This window comes from Juglans regia, chromosome 12 (genome assembly GCF_001411555.2).
Source record: "Juglans regia cultivar Chandler chromosome 12, Walnut 2.0, whole genome shotgun sequence".
In the NCBI taxonomy this organism is placed as follows: domain Eukaryota; kingdom Viridiplantae; phylum Streptophyta; class Magnoliopsida; order Fagales; family Juglandaceae; genus Juglans; species Juglans regia.
This window is the reverse complement of record NC_049912.1, coordinates 24,750,508-24,769,180: the sequence shown is the minus strand read 5'-3', so window position 1 is coordinate 24,769,180 and position 18,673 is coordinate 24,750,508. Positions and strand designations below refer to the sequence as shown.

The 18,673-nt window shown below is 37.4% G+C and overlaps 3 protein-coding genes across 6 annotated transcripts; 2 read left to right on the top strand and 1 right to left on the bottom strand.

Moving 5' to 3' along the window:
• The first annotated feature begins 992 nt into the window (after positions 1 to 992).
• On the top strand, positions 993 to 4,680 carry LOC109005071 (VAN3-binding protein-like). Of its 4 annotated transcripts, none has more exons than XM_018983848.2 (7): positions 993 to 1,480; positions 2,099 to 2,206; positions 2,695 to 3,115; positions 3,194 to 3,427; positions 3,585 to 3,634; positions 3,818 to 3,875; positions 4,030 to 4,680. In XM_018983848.2, the coding sequence occupies exons 1-7, from the start codon at positions 1,154 to 1,156 to the stop codon at positions 4,242 to 4,244; spliced, it is 1,413 nt and encodes a 470-aa protein (XP_018839393.1). In that variant the 5' UTR covers positions 993 to 1,153; the 3' UTR covers positions 4,245 to 4,680. The 4 variants fall into 4 exon arrangements, with proteins under 4 accessions (XP_018839393.1, XP_035539489.1, XP_018839391.1 ...); XM_035683596.1 differs by having other exon boundaries at positions 994 to 1,480; positions 2,698 to 3,115; XM_018983846.2 differs by having other exon boundaries at positions 994 to 1,480; positions 2,096 to 2,206.
• Positions 4,681 to 5,830: 1,150 nt separating this feature from the next.
• Positions 5,831 to 9,354, bottom strand: LOC109004948 (protein LIFEGUARD 4-like). The gene is made up of 4 exons (XM_018983649.2): positions 8,939 to 9,354; positions 8,710 to 8,823; positions 6,302 to 6,459; positions 5,831 to 6,195 (listed from the first exon to the last, which is right to left on the bottom strand). The coding sequence occupies exons 1-4, from the start codon at positions 9,189 to 9,191 to the stop codon at positions 5,989 to 5,991; spliced, it is 732 nt and encodes a 243-aa protein (XP_018839194.1). The 5' UTR covers positions 9,192 to 9,354; the 3' UTR covers positions 5,831 to 5,988.
• A 703-nt stretch (positions 9,355 to 10,057) lies between these two features.
• On the top strand, positions 10,058 to 12,936 carry LOC109005075 (chlorophyllase-2). The gene is made up of 2 exons (XM_018983856.2): positions 10,058 to 10,448; positions 11,951 to 12,936. The coding sequence occupies exons 1-2, from the start codon at positions 10,143 to 10,145 to the stop codon at positions 12,641 to 12,643; spliced, it is 999 nt and encodes a 332-aa protein (XP_018839401.1). The 5' UTR covers positions 10,058 to 10,142; the 3' UTR covers positions 12,644 to 12,936.
• The last annotated feature ends 5,737 nt before the right edge of the window (positions 12,937 to 18,673 follow it).

Below are 18,673 nucleotides of genomic sequence, written 5' to 3'. Positions count from 1 at the left end.
ATATTTTTTTAACACTATAAAATATTTTTAAAAAAAATAAAAAAATTATAATATTATTAAAAAATATTTACTTAATCATTAAGTAAAAAAAAATATATTAAAAAAATTAAAAAAAATATAACAGGACCGGGAGCGGGACCAAAAGTGATGAGAGTAGCATTATTCTACATCTAATCAATCCTTCAATTTCTATAACATTTATGTGAAATGATAGATGTCCCGCTTGTGGCTACCGCTGTAGCTTCCGCTCCCGCTCTTAATTTTTAATTTATTTTATAATTATAAATATATTTTTTTAATAATATTATAATTTATTATTATTTTTTTAAATATTTAAAATACGTATATAAAAAAAAAAACCATTAACAATGGCTCGCAGTGGAAACTAGAAAAGGTGGCTGTAGAGCCATCCAAGATTTATAGTCATTTGCAAAAAAAATTTTTATAAACAAATTCGTGTATTAAATTATATATTGATATTAATATATAAACTATCTATTTATAAATGGTTTGAATTTAAAGATAAGTTAAAATGAATTGAGATGATTTGTAAATAGTAAAATAAAAATTAAATTATTTATTATATTTTATGTAAAAATTTAAGAAATTTTTTTTAAAATTTGAAAAAGTTGAATTGTTTATTATATTTTGTGTATAAATTTAAAAAAATTATAATTATAAAATAAAATAAGTTGAAATGAATTGAAATGAATTAAGAATATAAACGAGGTCTTAATAAAAAAACTATATAAATTAAATATAAAATTATTTTTATGGGTTAAAAGATTTATTTATTTAATTTATTTAATAAAAAAATCATAACAGCGTGCGGTTTTGATGCAACAGCTTGTAATTTTACAGTTTTTCGTAACATAATTTGATTAATAAAAAGATAATAATCTGAAATTAGATATCTTTACATCAACAATATAGAAGGCCGTATTCAGCTATAAAATATACTTTATTTTTTAGTTAAATCCTCGAGAGCTTTCAATTAGACTGACATCTCCGCCGCTTTGTCTCTTTCTCTCAGATGCACACGTAGCCACTCGCGTCTATAAAGCGACGACAGTCATCTCCTCCCTCGGAATTTCCCTTGACCCACGCACTCTTTCAAACACACAAACAGTCACGGAGTCGGAGAAACGCTGACATGGAGAAGGCCGTTCAGGATCCATGGCGACCCAACCTGCTCCATTCCTCGTTGCTCCCGCCACCAGAGACCCCTCGGGAGCCCATGGAGTTTCTCTCCCGGTCGTGGAGCGTCTCGGCGCTGGAGGTCTCAAAAGTTCTGGCCCCACCACAAATGGTGGCATTGTCGAAGACCTCCAGTGGTGTTGGTGCTGGTGTTAATGGCGAAACTATACTGGAGGACTTGGCCGGGGAGTTGGAGGAGAGTGCTACCGTCTCCGGGAACCCCTTTTCTTTTGCTTCGTCCGAGACCTCTCAGATGGTCATGGACAGGATTATGTCTCAGTCGGTGAGTGTTTGCGGCGACTGGAAAACCAACACCGAGCGTGTGCGGACAACTTATGAGATTTTTGGGTTGTTGGGGCTGATCGAAACTTTTGTTTTAGCTTGGTCTTTTATTTTTATTTTTAATTTTTGATTTTTGTTCTCTCTCTCTTATAGGTTATATCTTATTCCGGCTTCTCCTCTTCTTTTGACTGGTCTCTTATTTTGTTTGCTCTGCCGTTGTTTTATCCTGGTGTTTGTTTCTGAATTTGGCTTATGTTCTAAACCTTTGCGTAGTTCATAGTTGCCCATTCCTGCCTTTCTCGTTCTTTAATTTCTGTTGCTTTCTTGTCTACATTAGACTTCTGGTATATAACGAACTATATGTTTTACCCCAACAGAGCTTTCATAGATTTATGTTCCGCCTCTGGCCCTTTATTTGAGTTGAGAGTTTCTCATACATGCTCTGTTATCAATATGTCTATTTTTGGGTCCTAAATTCAGATCTCTCTATCACTAATCTTATAGCTCACGCCCACATTTGAAATTCAACGATTCCTCTCACTTTCTCAATCATTCTCATGCAATTAATTACCGCTAATCCAAATACACATCCTGATCTTCCTTTCTCTGTTTGCAGCAGGAAGTATCACCACGCACCTCAGGCAGGCTCTCACATAGTAGTGGCCCTCTCAACGGCTCCTTAACCGATAGCCCACCTGTCTCCCCCTCCGAAATGGACGACGTAAAGGTTTCTTTCTTACTCTTATCACCGGCGAAAACCGTTTACGGTCACCGGAAACTAGTAAAACATAAACCACACCCAGAGAGACAGGCATACAAGTGGATCGTACTTGTTTCACTTTTGTTTTCCTCGTTTTCGATACAAAGCACGAATACTATTTGTTACAGGATTGACCACTCTCAGATCGAGCGTAGTCCAGGCTTTCTCTGTAACCAACGTCAGAATTTCTCAGAGAGACCAAATTCTGATTCTCTAGAACTTGTAGCAATTCAATCTTAAAATAAGTTTTGTTGTCGTTTGTAAAACTCTCGTTCAAATCTATGAAATATTAAAAATTGCATCGCATATGAACAAAAGTAAAAATTTTAAAAATTTGTGGTATTTTGTTTTATTGACGTTTATGAGGGGAGGCGTACATAGACACGCATGATGCCAATTTGTAGTGACCCACACAACACGCACTTCATCTCACGAATTCCTCTGAATCTCTGAAGCAGTTTTGCCGCTCAACCAATCCTCTTAACACCCAATACCGAACCGCCACCACTACTGGCGGAGCTGGTGGCGGAGGGAAGACTGTGGGGAGGTGGCTGAAGGACAGGAAAGAGAAGAAAAAGGAAGAGACCAGGGCCTACAATGCCCAGGTTCATGCTGCTGTTTCGGTGGCTGGGGTGGCTGCCGCCATGGCTGCTATAGCTGCTGCCACCGCAGCATCCTCAGGGGCAGGGAAGGACGATCAGTTGGCAAAGACGGACATGGCAGTGGCGTCGGCTGCAACGTTGGTTGCCGCCCAATGCGTCGAGGCAGCGGAGGCCATGGGAGCCGAGCGTGAGCACCTTGCTTCGGTGGTAAGCTCCGCCGTGAACGTCAGGTCGCCTGGGGATATAATGACATTAACCGCCGCGGCTGCGACAGGTAAATTGTTTCTAAAATCATCTGGGGGCATTGGTGGAATGTGTAATTTCAATATTTACTGACTTAACCATCCCTCAGCTTTACGTGGGGCGGCCACACTGAAGGCAAGGGCATTGAAGGAAGTTTGGAATATAGCAGCTGTTATACCGGTGGACAAGGGAATTGGAGCTGGGGGTAACGGTAACAACGGTAGTAACGGTAATTCCAATAGTAGCTTCAGTGGTGAGCTTGTTCCTGAAGAAAATTTTCTGGGAATCTGCAGTAGAGAATTACTTGCTCGAGGAGGTGAGCTGCTCAAGCGCACCCGCAAAGGTAAAAAGTTCTCATGCCGACTCTCTACCGAGAAATATCTTAAATTTGATTTTTTTGTATTTTTGTTCATATTGAAACGTCTCGATTCTTATGCAATGTGAAACTGAGTCAATTATGGAAAGGGAATTTGATTGCGCCAGTGATGTGATGAACGCAGGTGATCTTCACGGGAAAATAGTGTCTGTTTACATCAACAAAATGAATCAGGTAGCCTTTCTGTGCTTGGAAATGTTTGATTTTCCTCAGAAATTGGAATTTCAAGTATCAATTGGACTTTTTGGTCATATGGGTGATGGGTAAAAGTTAAGAAAACTGAGCATGATGAAATAAATGAAGATCTACTTTCTTTTTTGTCTTGCTTTTTCATCTTTGAGACTTCTTTTTGTGCAGGTTATGCTGAAAATGAAGAGCAGGCATATTGCTGGGACCATCACAAAGAAGAAAAAGAGTAAGTAATTGCCTTTGTCTTTCTCTAATAATTTGAACAGAATTGGAGGTGGGTCTTCTCGTATATATGGGGATTTGTGAAAGCAATTGGCACTAAAGGGGATAAAGATCAAAAGGCTTCTTCTTTAACACCATTTGTCCTTTTGAATTTACAGATGTGGTGTTGGAAGTGATTAAAGATATGCCAGCATGGCCCGGCCGCCACTTGCTGGAAGGTGGTGAGCACCGCCGATACTTTGGATTGAAGACAATGTTGCGCGGTGTGGTTGAATTTGAGTGCAGGAACCAGAGAGAGTATGATATCTGGACTCAAGGAGTCTCAAGGCTCCTCGCCATTTCTGCTGAAAAGAATAACAGGCAGAGGATGTAAAGAAATGTGCAATTTACGCATGAAGGAGAAATTCTGGGGAAATGGCCAAGTTGTGAGACTCTTGGTTTTTTGACTCCCTCTGAACATAATAGGGGTATTTTGCAGTTTGGTGGGTCTGTTTCTTGGGTTCCCTATTGTAAGAAAGGAGTGGATTAAAATTAAGTGGTTTATCAAAATGGGTCACTAAGATATTGGGGGAATGTGGAGCTTTCCTTTTTGTTTCTGAATGGAAAAGTAAAGTGATTTATTAAGTCGAAGTTAACACCATGTGGTCCGAGTCTGTTCTGCTGTTCATGAAAAAGAAAAGGAGTATATTGGACTGTCGCAGTCCAAGTCTAAAAAGCTAAGGAAAGGATCTCATTTTGTGTAAAGCACAATATTTAGTAGAGAAGACATGCTTTTGTTTTATTTTATGAATGTGGGTTTGGTTCTGTCTCTTCATTGTTTCTGGCACCCAGTTTAGTTAAGTACTTTGGTGTTAAAACAAACATATTTCTGCCGAAAGTTTCTGTTCTGGTGGAAAATGATTGTCTTCTATAAATTAACTTTTTTTATTGGATTAAGAAACCAAGCTGTGTCATAATATACTCTAATTCTATTCAGTGTGAAGCAGATAACAGCCAAATTGTCAGACAATGCGTGAATTACTTCTTCTAACTTTCAATACATGCACCAGTTTCCAGACGGTATCTCACAACCTGGACAGCATCGCAAGGTAGCATCTTCAGTACTTGGTTGTCGGTTCGATGAAATGTACGTGCACTGCTGTCATCCTTCCCTCAATAGCAGTCGTACCAAACAACAAATTTTACACAGTACATGTGTGTTTTTTTTTATAGTAAAAATTAGTGATTAAAGAATTATTTTTTAATAATATTATAATTATTTTTTAAATATTTAAAAATTTAAAAATATATATATATAAATAAATAATAATTATGTCTAACGGTAGTTCCTAACCGGAACTGGAAACAGTGAGCGTAACACGGTCCTTTTTTACAATGGGATGTTTTTGTAAAATAATCTTATTTTTATAAAATATATTCTTTATTTTGTGTAATGAAGTTTATAATTTTTTTTAATTTGAATTATCACCATCCTATTAAATCCTTGGAAAATATTACTCCTAGTAGACTTGAAACTATTTTTGCAACACTATTATAAAGTGTTTCTCTTATATTATTTCTAAATTGAAAAAAATAATTCATGTATTTATTAACAACTTGCTTTGAATTTCTCTTAGGGAGTATTTAGGACAATTATATCATTATGTAAATTCTATAGAGAGAAATAAAGAGCAATTGTGGAGTATATGAAAGCAAAACATATCTTATTTCTCTTTCTATAGGTTGGGATTTAAAGGAAAGTTGCTGTGAGTAATGAGTACTCCAGAACAAAGATCACGTGTCTTTGATTCACTCTCCCATTTTTTATCAAAAAAGAAAAAAAAAATAAAAGCTAAAGACAAAAAAAATTACAAAAAAAAATTATATAAAAAATTTATATTATATAAAATTTGTTAAATCTATTTTATAATAAAAATAATTTTACAATCTGACATACTACATCAAATCATATCACTTTATAATAAAAAAAAAAAAATACCCTTTTAATTGGATTTACATACTTACTGTACTCCCTTCTTAAGTACTAGTGAACAAAGGCTTAAGGTTTCTGTGACGACTTTTTGACAATCTGAAGACGGAAAGACACGAGACTGAGAGAGGAGAAACTGAAGACTTTTTTAGTTGTCCACAATGTTGAGTATAGTGAGGAGGCTAAGAAAGAGGTTGACAATATCTAGATAAAGGGAGACTGAAGCCCAGACATAATCATCGTAGCTGAAGCGCTTGATCAGATTATTCGTGTCATATACAATGTAACCACAGAATATGAGCGCTGCCAATCCACTATAGATTGCCACTGTTATTTTCCCCAGAGGGAAGAATATCTGTTCATTCATAAAATTAGTCCCTTGATTAGTCCAAATCTATATGTGGAGAGAGAGAGAGAGAGAGAGAGAGAGAGAAAGAGGAAGTTGGATAATTCCCATGTACCTGAATGAGGCCAAAAGCCATAAGCACCAGGAGAGAAGCAAAAAGAAAGGGTCCTAGAAAACTGAAATCACTACCTCTCTTGACTGCCCAGAATGTATAGAGTGTTAGGCTAACAACCACAACAGAAGTGAGAATAGCAGCCTCCAAGATGATCTTCCCTGTTGTCCACAGAATACAAACATCAGTTCAAATCAGGTAAGAAAGAAACTAGCATCTTTCCTGCAATATTCGACCTGCATCTTTCCTGCACATGTAAAGGCGTACTCAAAATAACTACATCATGCATCATGATTATGTGAGTATCATCGTAAACGTTTTGAGGATCCCTAAGGAAGCTCAATTCTCTAAGCAGTGGCAATCCAGTGATAATGAGTTATGCAGTGGTGCATTGGGGTTCATTGCACCCGATTTTATTACTTTGATTCATCTATGGCTAGCTATAAGGGGAAGCAATTTGGTCGATTCAGTTTAAAGAGTGTCCATCTTGTCATTAGTGAACAACAAATAGGCCAGGAATTTAGTCCCAACGCTTTCCTTTCTGACCAGATGTCTTATTCATGCCAGAAGGCTAATCAAAATAATAGTAATACTAAAAGGACTGATTAAGTCTCAACTGATTCAGTCTCAACTAATATCAGGAAGGAAATGCGGCGGCGGATTTTCTTGCCAGGATGGAGAGTAGTGGTTGTGCTAATGTATGGTATTCGCAGATAGGTATTTCAGTTCTTCCTAAAAGTATTTTACGCACTGATAAAATTGGTTTGCCGTACTTATGAAAGGCATAAGTTCCTGGGCTATCTTCGGGCTATAGAGAAGCTTTTTTTTGCTATTTGAGAGTTACACGAGTTGGGTTTCTTGGGTATATAGAGGAGTTTTTTTGCTATTTGATTGTAATAAGGTTGCTTTGCATGTGTTTTTATATAAGGTATTCCTCTGTGAAAAGTTAGGATTTCGTTTATAATATTAGAGATTTTTCCTCCTTATAAAAAAAAAAATGAAGAAGAAAAGAAGTCTGAACTAATGCCCGCTTTAACATTTGCATGTCTGCTGATGAGTGAATCATATATGCTATGACTGCATTGACTGGGAACAGAATCTCTGGAGAAAAAAACTGAGGCTTCCTTAAAATCCAAGAAAGCAAAATGGTCAAATGGGTGAATCAGTAGGCTTTAAGAGCATGTTAATAAAATTTGGTCTGGAAATTCCTTAATAATCGTCTGTTTCACTATGTTTCACAGCTGAAATCTGTGAAGAATCCAGACAACTATTTGGGCTTCCATCACGGATCAATTCAGGGGTTTCTTCAATGGTAACTAAGGGAACACAATCGAATCTCTTGAGAATTTCAAGGCAAACCAGGATTAAGCTTTGTCACTTTCAACAAAATTTTCCTAAAACTTTGTGTTTTGTCGTCAATATATATATCATCACATCTGTCAAATCTCACAGACGAACAAGAATGTTGGAGTGTGTAAATTCCATTACAAATAATGGCCATATGGGTAGGAAAGTTATTTGTTGACTCTCCATCGCTATCATAATTTTAGAGAAGTTATTTAATTTCTACAAATTTAAAAAAGTTAATTAACTTCTAAGAGTAAAGATTTTTTAATTAAGAGTACGTAGGTTAAGTGAAAAAGAGTCTTAAAAAAGATAAAAACTCTTATCTCTCTCTCTTCATTTTTCTAGAGAAACTATCTAGATTTCTTGATCTTGAAGTATGAAATTTTCTAAGAGACTCTAATAGCCTCCTAAACGACATAGAAGTGTAAATAACAAAGTGACGTGACTGCAAGATGAGCAAAGACCCGACCTTATGAGAATTCCACTCTTTAAGATAATTTGATTTAACCTTATTTAACAAGAAAAAATCTCTCCAATGGCAAAAATTTTATCCGTCTTGAAAAGCATTATACTGTGATTTTGTTTTGGGGGACAATACAAAAATAGGCCTAGGTTAGTTTGGTTAGGTCTGTTTGGTTGATGGGAAATTATTGTAACTTTTTCCTGTTTCTCCAAAACGAACAGAGATTAACAGTTTCGTTCAAGATTCATACGTCCAATTCCAAATCTTAGAAACAATCTGAGTTGATTCCATTATAAACAATTATTGCCACCCAAATTAAATAATTAAATTCTTATCTATTCATCCGCTTAAACTTTTACAGCAACTTTTTTTGAGAAGTGAAATTTTAGAACAACTATTTATACGTTTTTCGTTCATTGCATGAAACAAAATAAAGAATTATAGATAACAAGAAAAAGGAAAAGAAATGAGAAGAAAATTTTAATTAATGGAATCCCGACCAAAACCGTTCGTTGGGAAAAAAAAAAAACTGAAGTAAACGATTGATACTCAAAACCAATATATATCGAGAGAGAGACAGAATGAGAGGAAAAGGAGATACCTTTGGTAAAAGCACAAGCAAGTCCCACGGTTAATGCAATCGAGATCGTGAACAGTATGAGAAGGAACATGTTCAGCGGGTGACGGTTGTGGTAACAATACAAGGGGCATAAAACTACATGCAATAGAAAGCATTTCAAAGAAAACTTTCAAGAATGCACCAGTTTAAACCGACAAAGAATTTAATTGAAAAAAGAGGGTAGGATTAGAGAATTGAGAAAGTTACGTACGTATGAAAGGAAGAACGCAGATGACGATGTAGACGGCAAAGCCAGCGGAAGTGTGGGCGATGAAGTCGGGTATGGGGCGGAAGAAGACAACGACGGCGGCGACGGCAGTGGTGAGAAGCATTTGAAAGCACAAGATAGCGTAGACTTTGCGGATGAAAGCCCAGCGGAGCTGGGGGCTCTCAAGCAACATGGGGTAGAGTTGGTCGGCGTTGTTCTTTCCCCAAGCAGACTCAATGTCACCTTTGTTCGTCATGTTTGTGATCAAAAAATGGGAGATGTCGGAGGATATGAAGCAATATGACCAGGTTCTGGGTTTTGTTTGGGAGGACACGAAGTGCGGGAAGGGGAGGGAAAATGTATAGAAGATGGGCGGAGCGTTTGATCGAAATGTCTTGGTTTTGGGGTTTTAGAGGCGTGAAAGTGGAAATGAGTTGGAAGGTGGTTGTATATATAATGGGCGTAGCGAGTTTCATGGCGCCTCTCTTCCATTGCTCTGCGTTTCTCCTTCAGCAGATGGAGAGAGAGAGAGATCTCTGTTTTTGGAGTTTGTTATGATTTTCAAATAAAATAAAATAAAAAAAACTACCCAACCTCTTATTCATACGACCTCCACACATCACAATAAACTTAAAAGAAAATTAAAAAAAATTAAAAAAATGTGGTGCAAACAAATTGGGAAGGTTATATAATTTACTCTGAAATAAACGGCCAAAATACGAATTATAGTATACAAGAACTTGGGCTATCAAGCCCAAACAAAAACCAGCTTGTAGATAAGATACATGCACGATCCACTACCTATATTGGGCCAAACTCGAACCGCCAACCAACAGGATTTTTGGGTTAAGGTTAATTGGCCTAATTTATTTTTAAAAAATATCTCATCTCATCTCATTTTATTTTATCATTATAACTTTATTAAATTTTTACATAAAATAAAATTCAAAATTTAAAATTTTCAAATCTTAAAATAAAATTAAAATTAAAAAATATATTTTAATAATATTTTATTCAAATTTTAATTTTAATCTTAATCCATATCATTTTTAAAAATAAACAAACCTGAAAATCTCAGTTCCGGTAACAAAAAAAAATATCTTTTTGCCTCATGAGCCGAGGCGACAAATGCCACACAAAATTTACTTATCTCAAAAGACATGATGAAACTGTTTCAATAGCCGAGCACCACCTTCATCACAGAGTCATGCCGCCTTCTTCTGCTGCTGCTGCTGCTTCTGCTTCTGCTTCTGCTTCTGCTTCTGCTACAGCTACAAATGTTTTTGAAATTGGGAAGTACAGGACGATGCTGCAAACAGTGGAAGCTGATATTTGCACGGCAAAGTCAAAGCTTCCAATCCCACCACCGAAACCGCTGTTGGTTGGGATGCCCTGTGAAGCTGGAGAATTCCCACTACTCGTCTTCCTCCATGGTTACCTTCTCTATAACTCTTTTTACTCTCAGCTTCTCCAACACATCGCTTCCCATGGATTCATCGTCGTCGCCCCTCAGGCTCGTCTCTCTCATTACCTGCTATTTCAGTACAATGGTTTTGATTTTGGTCCGGATACGAATCAATCAATCTATGATTCTCTTTTCTAGGCAATTAGATTATGATTCACGCTGCGTAGTGAGTTATCCTGATTGCATCTTTGATAACCTTTGATATTTATTTTTTTTTTAAACCAACTTCTCATTTTTATTTCAATGAAACAAGGGAGAAATACATGTTGGAATGTCCTCCGATATTACAGTATGGTCAGGAAATGAAAGAGAGTTTTTTGCTAGCAAGTGAGCTATAGAATTACCTTTGATATTTATGGTTTGCAAATGAAGCAATTGGATTTGTATGGCTTACAATTGAGGCAATCGGATTGGACGATGGCGGCTCCTAATTCTAAGAACTGACTTCACATTCATGACCAAAAATAGCGCATCATGCTCACATTCTTAAGAGCCTTTATCTTGTCAAATATGTCAAATTTACTGTGTAAATTCGGTCTAAATATTTTTATTTGTTTTTTTATTTCTCTAAAATAATGTTTTAACTAGTCATTTGACTATATTTATGCAGAAAAATAAAAGAAAAATCATAATAATTTTTCACAAAAATTAAAAGGAATTCTTTAAAAATATTTTATTAATAACTTTAAAAATCTACTTATCTATTTCCACAAATTTCAATACAAACAAATTTATTTTTGCAACTTCTCATGTTTTTATTTTATTTTATATATTTTTGCAAAATTTAATGAAAACTACGCCTCAGTTTTTCTTTATTTCCAAATATAATAATAAGATGAAAGATTTCTTATCCTATCTCTTTGATTGCCTTAAAATATTCCGGATGTTCATATCCTTTGTAGAGGCTTCCGCCCCTTTGTTGGGCACTTGCAAAACCTGTGAGTATGGAGCTTTCATTTTCCCTACAGGAATATATTATTAAGCTCCATGATATCTATTTGATGGCGTGTTTTTGATTGGTCGTGATCGAATTTCAAATGCCTGGTCGCTCCATATTTCGGAGCTGAAAAATTCTATTTATCATCTTCACACACTATACACTACACACTATATTTTATTTTTATTTTTTTCTTTATCAAATGTGTGGTATATGAATGATGAATAGAAGAATTCAATAAATTTAAAAAGAATAAAACCAAAACAAAAATTTTAAAAAAAAAGAAAAGAAAAAAAGTGTGGTGTGTAGTGTATGAGAATGATGAGTAGTAAAACTCGATAGAGCTACATACTCTGTTTTCTTCCCCTTTCTCCTTGAAATCCATGTTGCGGATGATTCTTCTTTTTTTACCTGCTAGAAACGTTACATTGTCATATATCACATGATGCACCTTCTCCCTCTCCTATAACGTTTTTTTCTACTTGGAGGCGAATATTTTTTAAAAGCCTGAAGCACCTTGAATTTCAAGAGGCCTTCTCTCTGCATTCGAAGCATTTGAATCATACATATCTCATATTCCTAAAAAAATTTCTTTGCAATTTGAATTCAATAGTTATACACCGTGGCTGGAGCAGATGCAACAGGTGACATCAAATCCACAGCAGCAACAACAAAATGGTTATCGGAAGGACTCCAAAACGTGCTTCCACCAAATGTTCGACCAAATTTAAGAAAGCTAGGACTTGCTGGTCATAGCCGTGGAGGCAAGGCCGCTTTTGCACTTGCCCTTGAAAAAGCAGAGACTTCTCTAAACTTCTCTGCCTTGATAGGCATCGACCCAGTTGATGGAATGGACAAAGGAAAGCAAACCCATCCACCAGTACTCACCTATGTTCCTCGTTCATTCGAGCTCGATATGGCTGTGATGGTTATCGGTACGGGCTTGGGTGAAATGAAAAAGAATCCTCTATTGCCTGCTTGTGCTCCCAAGGGTGTTAATCATGAGGACTTCTTTAACGAGTGTCGAGCACCAGCTTGTTATTTTGTTGCCAAGGACTATGGTCACTTGGATATGCTGGATGATGACACCCCCGGTATTAGAGGGAAAACTACGTACTGTTTGTGTAAGAATGGGGAGTCTAGGGAACCCATGAGAAGGTTTGTTGCAGGAAATGTGGTTGCATTCATGAAAGCTTATCTGCTGGATGATAATAGTGACTTGATGGCTATAATAGATAGGCGTGAGACTGCACCGGTGGAGCTCAGAAATATTGAATTTCTTGGGTCGAATTTAAAGAGAGAATGAGAAGTGTCCGGGGCCATTCTTAGAGGAAAATGGGGCTGCCTGACATTCCACTGGGGCTTGAGATTGAGTAGCTTGGTTTGGTGCCATACCAGATCTAGTTTCGATGGAATGCTCCAGATCAATCGGTATGCGTTTTTCATACAAGTTAAAAGATCTAGTCGGTTTGTTGGATAATGGACAAATTGTTTTTGGTAAAATCCTAGCACGTGGCTAAGATGTTGAAAAGTTTAAGTGATTTTTGTTTAGTCTCAATTCAACAGTTGAATGAATGCAAAATTATACCTTTAACGTTACATTGAGAATTAGTGAAAGCTTCCAGGGTCGAGAATACAACAGATCAGAAGGTGATCTTATGAAAAGAATTTGATGATAGATCTTATTAACAAATTTCAATCAATTAAACTTACAACATATGTAAAGCTGACCTTGTCTATATATCCAACTCCATGAAACACAGAATCGAGCAAATCCAAGCACTGCAATATGTTGGGTACAAAATTTTGCCCCGGTAGGAGGAATCCAAAATGCTCCTCAGTTCGTAGAGATAATAAAGCAGAGAGTCGGTGATTGAAAACAAATAAACATATAAATAATTTATCTCCTGCTTAACAATTTCTGCACAAGCCATCATGGATATGATCACAATGCCATGCCTGAAAACAAAACACCAAAGGCCAAGCAAAAGAGTTTAATTTACAGCTTCTAAGAAGAACCTAGTGGAATTGTTGTGGTAAGGTGAAAAGGGTTTAGATCTTCTAGAATTACTGTATGAACTCACCCTGGCCTCTAGATATCTCTCTTTTTGGTAACCAGCCCTTTCATGAGTGGACCAGAATAATATTGAACCCCAAAATCCTAAACCTCCATAAAGATGAGACTCATAACTTCTGACTATTTGCTATCACAGCAATGGACTCTCCATGGTTCCTTCGAAACTAGGTTATTCACAAACCAAGTCAAACTCCCATAATGTTCTCAAACTCTGTGATAAAAATCTTCAAAGAACACCAATTGATGTAGACCACCAAAAATAATCCACCATCCAAAACTCCAAAGTGGATACCCCTTCTTGAAGGTTTTATTTCTTTATCTTATGATGTGACTGTTAGGAACAAATTTTCCACTGCAGCAGTTATATGCAGATCGAACAATGGAGAAATCATATTTGCGACTACTCAAAAAATCGAATTTGTCAATCCTACCTCAGATATGAGCTCCGCTAATTCTATCATCGAGTATGGCGATGTTCACCGGACAAGTATGGTGGGAATCCTACCTAAATACAATACCCGACCCTAGGATTGAATTTGTCAATCCCACCTCAGATCCAATGAACCTCAGATAAATGAGCCCCCGATGAGTCTCATCCTCTGCTGCACCATCCCTCCCGCAGGCTATGCATAGGGAATTCTCTTAGTGGGCCACATTGGTGACCTTTCGTCTTGGGTCGGACTTGGCTAGGTCTTCCGGGGAGGGGGGGCGGGGGAATCCCCTTATAGTTACCCCGCTAATTCTTACTAGACGAGTACGGTGGAAATTTTATCATGACTTACTCTACCCTCTTCCTAGGGTCGGGTACTGTATTTAGGTTTTTTGCTGTCTGAGAAGCTCCTGTGGGCTGGCTACTTCTGACAGTGTCTCCTCATGATGGACTCATCTTTTCATCATATCTTTTCAAATTCATTAATGAATAGGTGTCAGGCGGCTCTTCGCGTTGATATCACTTTGTGAACTGCATTTTTGGAAACCGAAGCGGCATGTACCCTGGTTGTCACAACTTACGGAAGTCCAACCGTCACATTCTTTTATAAATCGTGGGAGTGGGCCCTAGCTTGCTCTCATTGCTTTACGATTGTCCCATCATTCTTGTTCTTTCCATTCTGTTCTTTCCAACCTCTCACTTTGTTACTTCGCATTTTGGAAGTGATGGCTTCTATAAATCTATTCAACCCAGCATTTTTACCAATGTCGGGCCAATGTTTTTGGGCAGTGGGTGGTGCTCGTCCATCAATAAGTCCACATTGGATTCCTTAGCTTTCACCTATCAAGTGCCAAAATCCGTCGCCTTTGAAGTTCTGGGTCTTGACGAAGGTGTCGTTGACTCAAAGGGCCGCTCCGACAAGGTAGCCCTATACCCTTCTATGTTTTCGTGCGGCTTGAGGTTGTCATTTCCTCACCCCATCTGCGATCTTCTGGACCGCCTATCTTGGTCCCTTTTCAATTGCATCCAAACACCTGATAGTTATTGATCTATTGCAACATTCCAAAGGCATTGATGACCTTCCAATGGATCACGTTTGATGAAAGTACGCCGTCGACGTGAAGTAGATGCTCCTTCGGTTGCCCTTCACTCTCGTTTTTGTGTCATTACTACAATCATATGAAATTTTTTATCAGAATAATCATCATATACAATATGATCATCACTCCAAAAGGGATCCATAGAAAACTGAGTGGTGTATTGTGCAAGGATTGGAAGAATAAAGACTAGAAATCTCAATGGGCTTGGTTTGTGATGAGTGGGAAGTAGTTAGGGATTGATCTATTTATAGGATTTCCGCAAAACTATTAGTTACAACAAAATATTTTGGCAAAATAATATAATTGGTTATTTGAATTGTAAATATGATTGTTAGATAGAAGAAAGTTTGGCAAAAAAAGATGGTTGGATGAAAAATGTGGTTGATATGATTGTTAGATAGAAGATAGTTTGGCAAAAGAAGATGATTGTATGAAAATTTTTATAAATATAATTGTTGGATAGAAAAAAGTTTGGCAAAAACATATAGTTGGATGAGAAATATAGAAATTTGATTTGTAATTAAGATATTTATATAGAATTTTATATAGGTTTAATTAGACATCGTTTGTGGTTATTAGCATTAAATGACTATTAAAAATACAATTCTTCTAGGTACAGGCAATTTCGTGTACCCATTGCGAATCGAAAGTGACATGGCAGGCAGGGGTATTTGTGTAATTATAAAAAGTTAAAAAAGAAAAGAAACTCTAAAACGAGATACAAAGAAAAAGAATAAAGAACAACCCGCTTCCCTCTTCCGTTTCCCCAATATACAGTATTAGGATCGAGACGGTTTAGAGTGTGTTTGGATGTTGAAGTGAGTTGAGTTGAGATTGAGATAATAAAATATTATAAGAATATTATTTTTTAATATTATTATTATTTTGAGATTTGAAAATTTTGAATTGTTTATTATATTTTGTATTGAGATTTAAAAAAATTGTAATGATGAATTGAGATGAGTTTAGGATCAAAACTCACCCGGAGACGTTTGGATTCGAAGATGATTTAAGATGACTTGAGATGAGCTGAGATGAGTTGAGATAGATTATGAATAGTAATGAGATGAGTTGTGAATAGTAGTGAGATTTGTGAGTTAAAGTTGTTGAATAGTAATGAATAGTAGTGAGATGAGTTGAGATGAGCTGAGATGACTTGTAATGTATTATATATGAAAGACAGCTTCTTGGAGGCCTTGTCGAACTCTGTGTGTTTATATATATATATATATGCTAATTATTGTTCTTAATTTCTCAACAATATTTGTTGATCGAAAAGGTCCCCATGGGTTCGGAGAAGAATCATGAGACCCCTGAAGTGAGCAATATGGAGTCCTCAGAGAAGACAAAGGGTCCAGATCAAGTGGCTCCTAATCATTCACAGCATGACGGCCAGGGAGAAATCTCAACCCCGTCCGGCCTAAAGGTTCATGGGTTCGAAAATGAAATGATTTCACTGGAAAAACTGCTTAAACGACGACAAAGTGAGGAAGAATTCAAGTCAATGGGATCATTAACGAGCTAGGTGTCAGAAAATCAACTCTTTGTCGAGCGCTTCTCAACAAGAATGAGGTCAAAACTAGCTTCCTTCCTAGGATTTTGTTACGCATGCCAAGAAAAGTGAATCAGAGAACTATAGAACTTTACTAGAAGAGAGATTGGGTGGATAAAAGATTTTCATTCAAGATAATCTAAAGTGTACATAACGTATAATATTTATATACAAACTCTCCATAACTTCCTCCTATATGTAAGCAAAAATAAAAAAACACTATCACAACGTAACAAAGTTGTTGGCCTGAAATATCAGTTGCAATATCCTCTGTTTTGATTGGGCAGTCTTGTTCCCTTGGTTGTAGTTGTGTCGTTAGGATTAGTTTCAATTTAATCTCCAATAAGAACTCATAGGAAGCAGTCGTTAAAAGAATGTTGGAGTGTCTTGGAGTTGACAAGGAGATCATTCAGAGCATCTGCGTGGATAATGGACGCCCCCTCGATAATAAGGAACACCTCAACACTTTACTCTATGCTATGCATCTCCAACAATATGGTAAGAAGTATCTCATCGTACTTGATGATGTTTGGGAAAAAGATGAATGGTACTGAGATTTTAGTGTTGTAATAAATCGTAGCTATGATTGGAATGAATGTCTTGCATATGGATTGCCAAAAGGAAACGGGGGAACGGTGAAAGGAGGTAACGAAGATGATGGTCGGGAAGGAAGAAAATATAAATGACCTTCTGCCCTTTTGGAACCAAGAGAGCTACTGGTCAATATTCAGAGGCACGGTTGAGAGAGAGAAACAGGTGTTGAACTTAAAGGGTCAAGAAGATTTAGAAAAAGCAAATAAGGATCTTTTCGAAAAGTGTGGTGGCATTCCACTTGCAGCAAAGATGATGGGGGAAAACTATGGCGGAAAAGCTGAAAGACGAACCCCAAGTTCCTGTTGTCGAAAGATTTGAGACCGATGATGATAAAGTGTCCGAAGAAGGCACAAATCATGTTGGTGATCTCCAAAGAAGCGAGGCCAACGACTACAAAGCATCCGGAAAAAGCCAAGATGTTGGCCATGTTGGACCAAACAATGGAGGTTAAACGAAAAATAAGAGCTTTTAGGTGGAAGAGAGAAAGAGAATCGACGGCCTAAAGAGAACTGGAGAAGTTGTGCGGAGAAGAGAAGAAGAAAATGGCCAGAGAAGAGAGAGGGCACGCGGGGAAGAACTGAAAGAGACTTTTCGTTTAACTTCAGATCCCGCCTAAAGCTTCAGCGCATTTAAGTAATATAAAAAACAGTTTGTTTCATTAAATCCATGTCAGCATTTTGATACATTTTGATATGCAATAACGCCTGAGTTAAGAGTTTTTCTTAAAAAAAAACTGTTCTTAAGAGGTTGCAAGAGTTGTATTCAAGAGTTTCTTTTTTGCTCTGCTAGGGCTTCGGTGTAGGGTTTCTACGTTTGCTTGCATGGCGGCCGTCGAGCCTGCCAATGCAGGCCAGCCAAGGTCATTTGCTGATCTTGTTTCAGCGCCTCAGCCACTACCAGAAATGGAAGTCGCGCCTAGGCCCCCGAAATTGATTGATGGTGAAATTTGCTTCATGTTTTCGGTAGAGGAAATCGAAAGAACTGCCTTACCTTTCCGTTACTCTTTGGTTCTCAAATTCCTTAGACAGAGGCCCTCCCTTGATGCCATTAGAGCCTTTATTCATCAGAGATGGGGGTTGGTTTCTTCTCCAGTGGTTTCGGCTATGCAAAGGGCACGGAATGTTTTCATTAGGCTGTCGAACGAGGGGGATTTCAATAAAGCCTTGTCTAGGGAATCTTGTGATATAGCAGGAGTCCCTTATCGACCGTTTGCTTGGACACCGGAGTTTAATGAAGATTTCGAACCTGCATGTGTGCCGGTATGGGTTTTTTTACCGGGTCTTCCCCCAAATTTTTTTCATGCTTCGGTTCTCAGATTGTTGACGGCTCCTATTGGACGGTTTATCCGTCGTGATAATCCTACCATTTGTGCTACAAGAACTGATGGAGCCCGTGTTTGCCTTGAGGTTGATGCATCCAAAGAAACCATATCACACTTCTGGATCGGTAAACCAGGGTTGCCAAAGAGCAGACGCCAAGTGGTGGTGTATGAGACTCTACCGGCTTATTGCAGAAACTGTAAACAGCAGGGGCATAATTTGCATATCTGCAGATTTGGTACCGAAATGCAGAAAAAAAAGGGA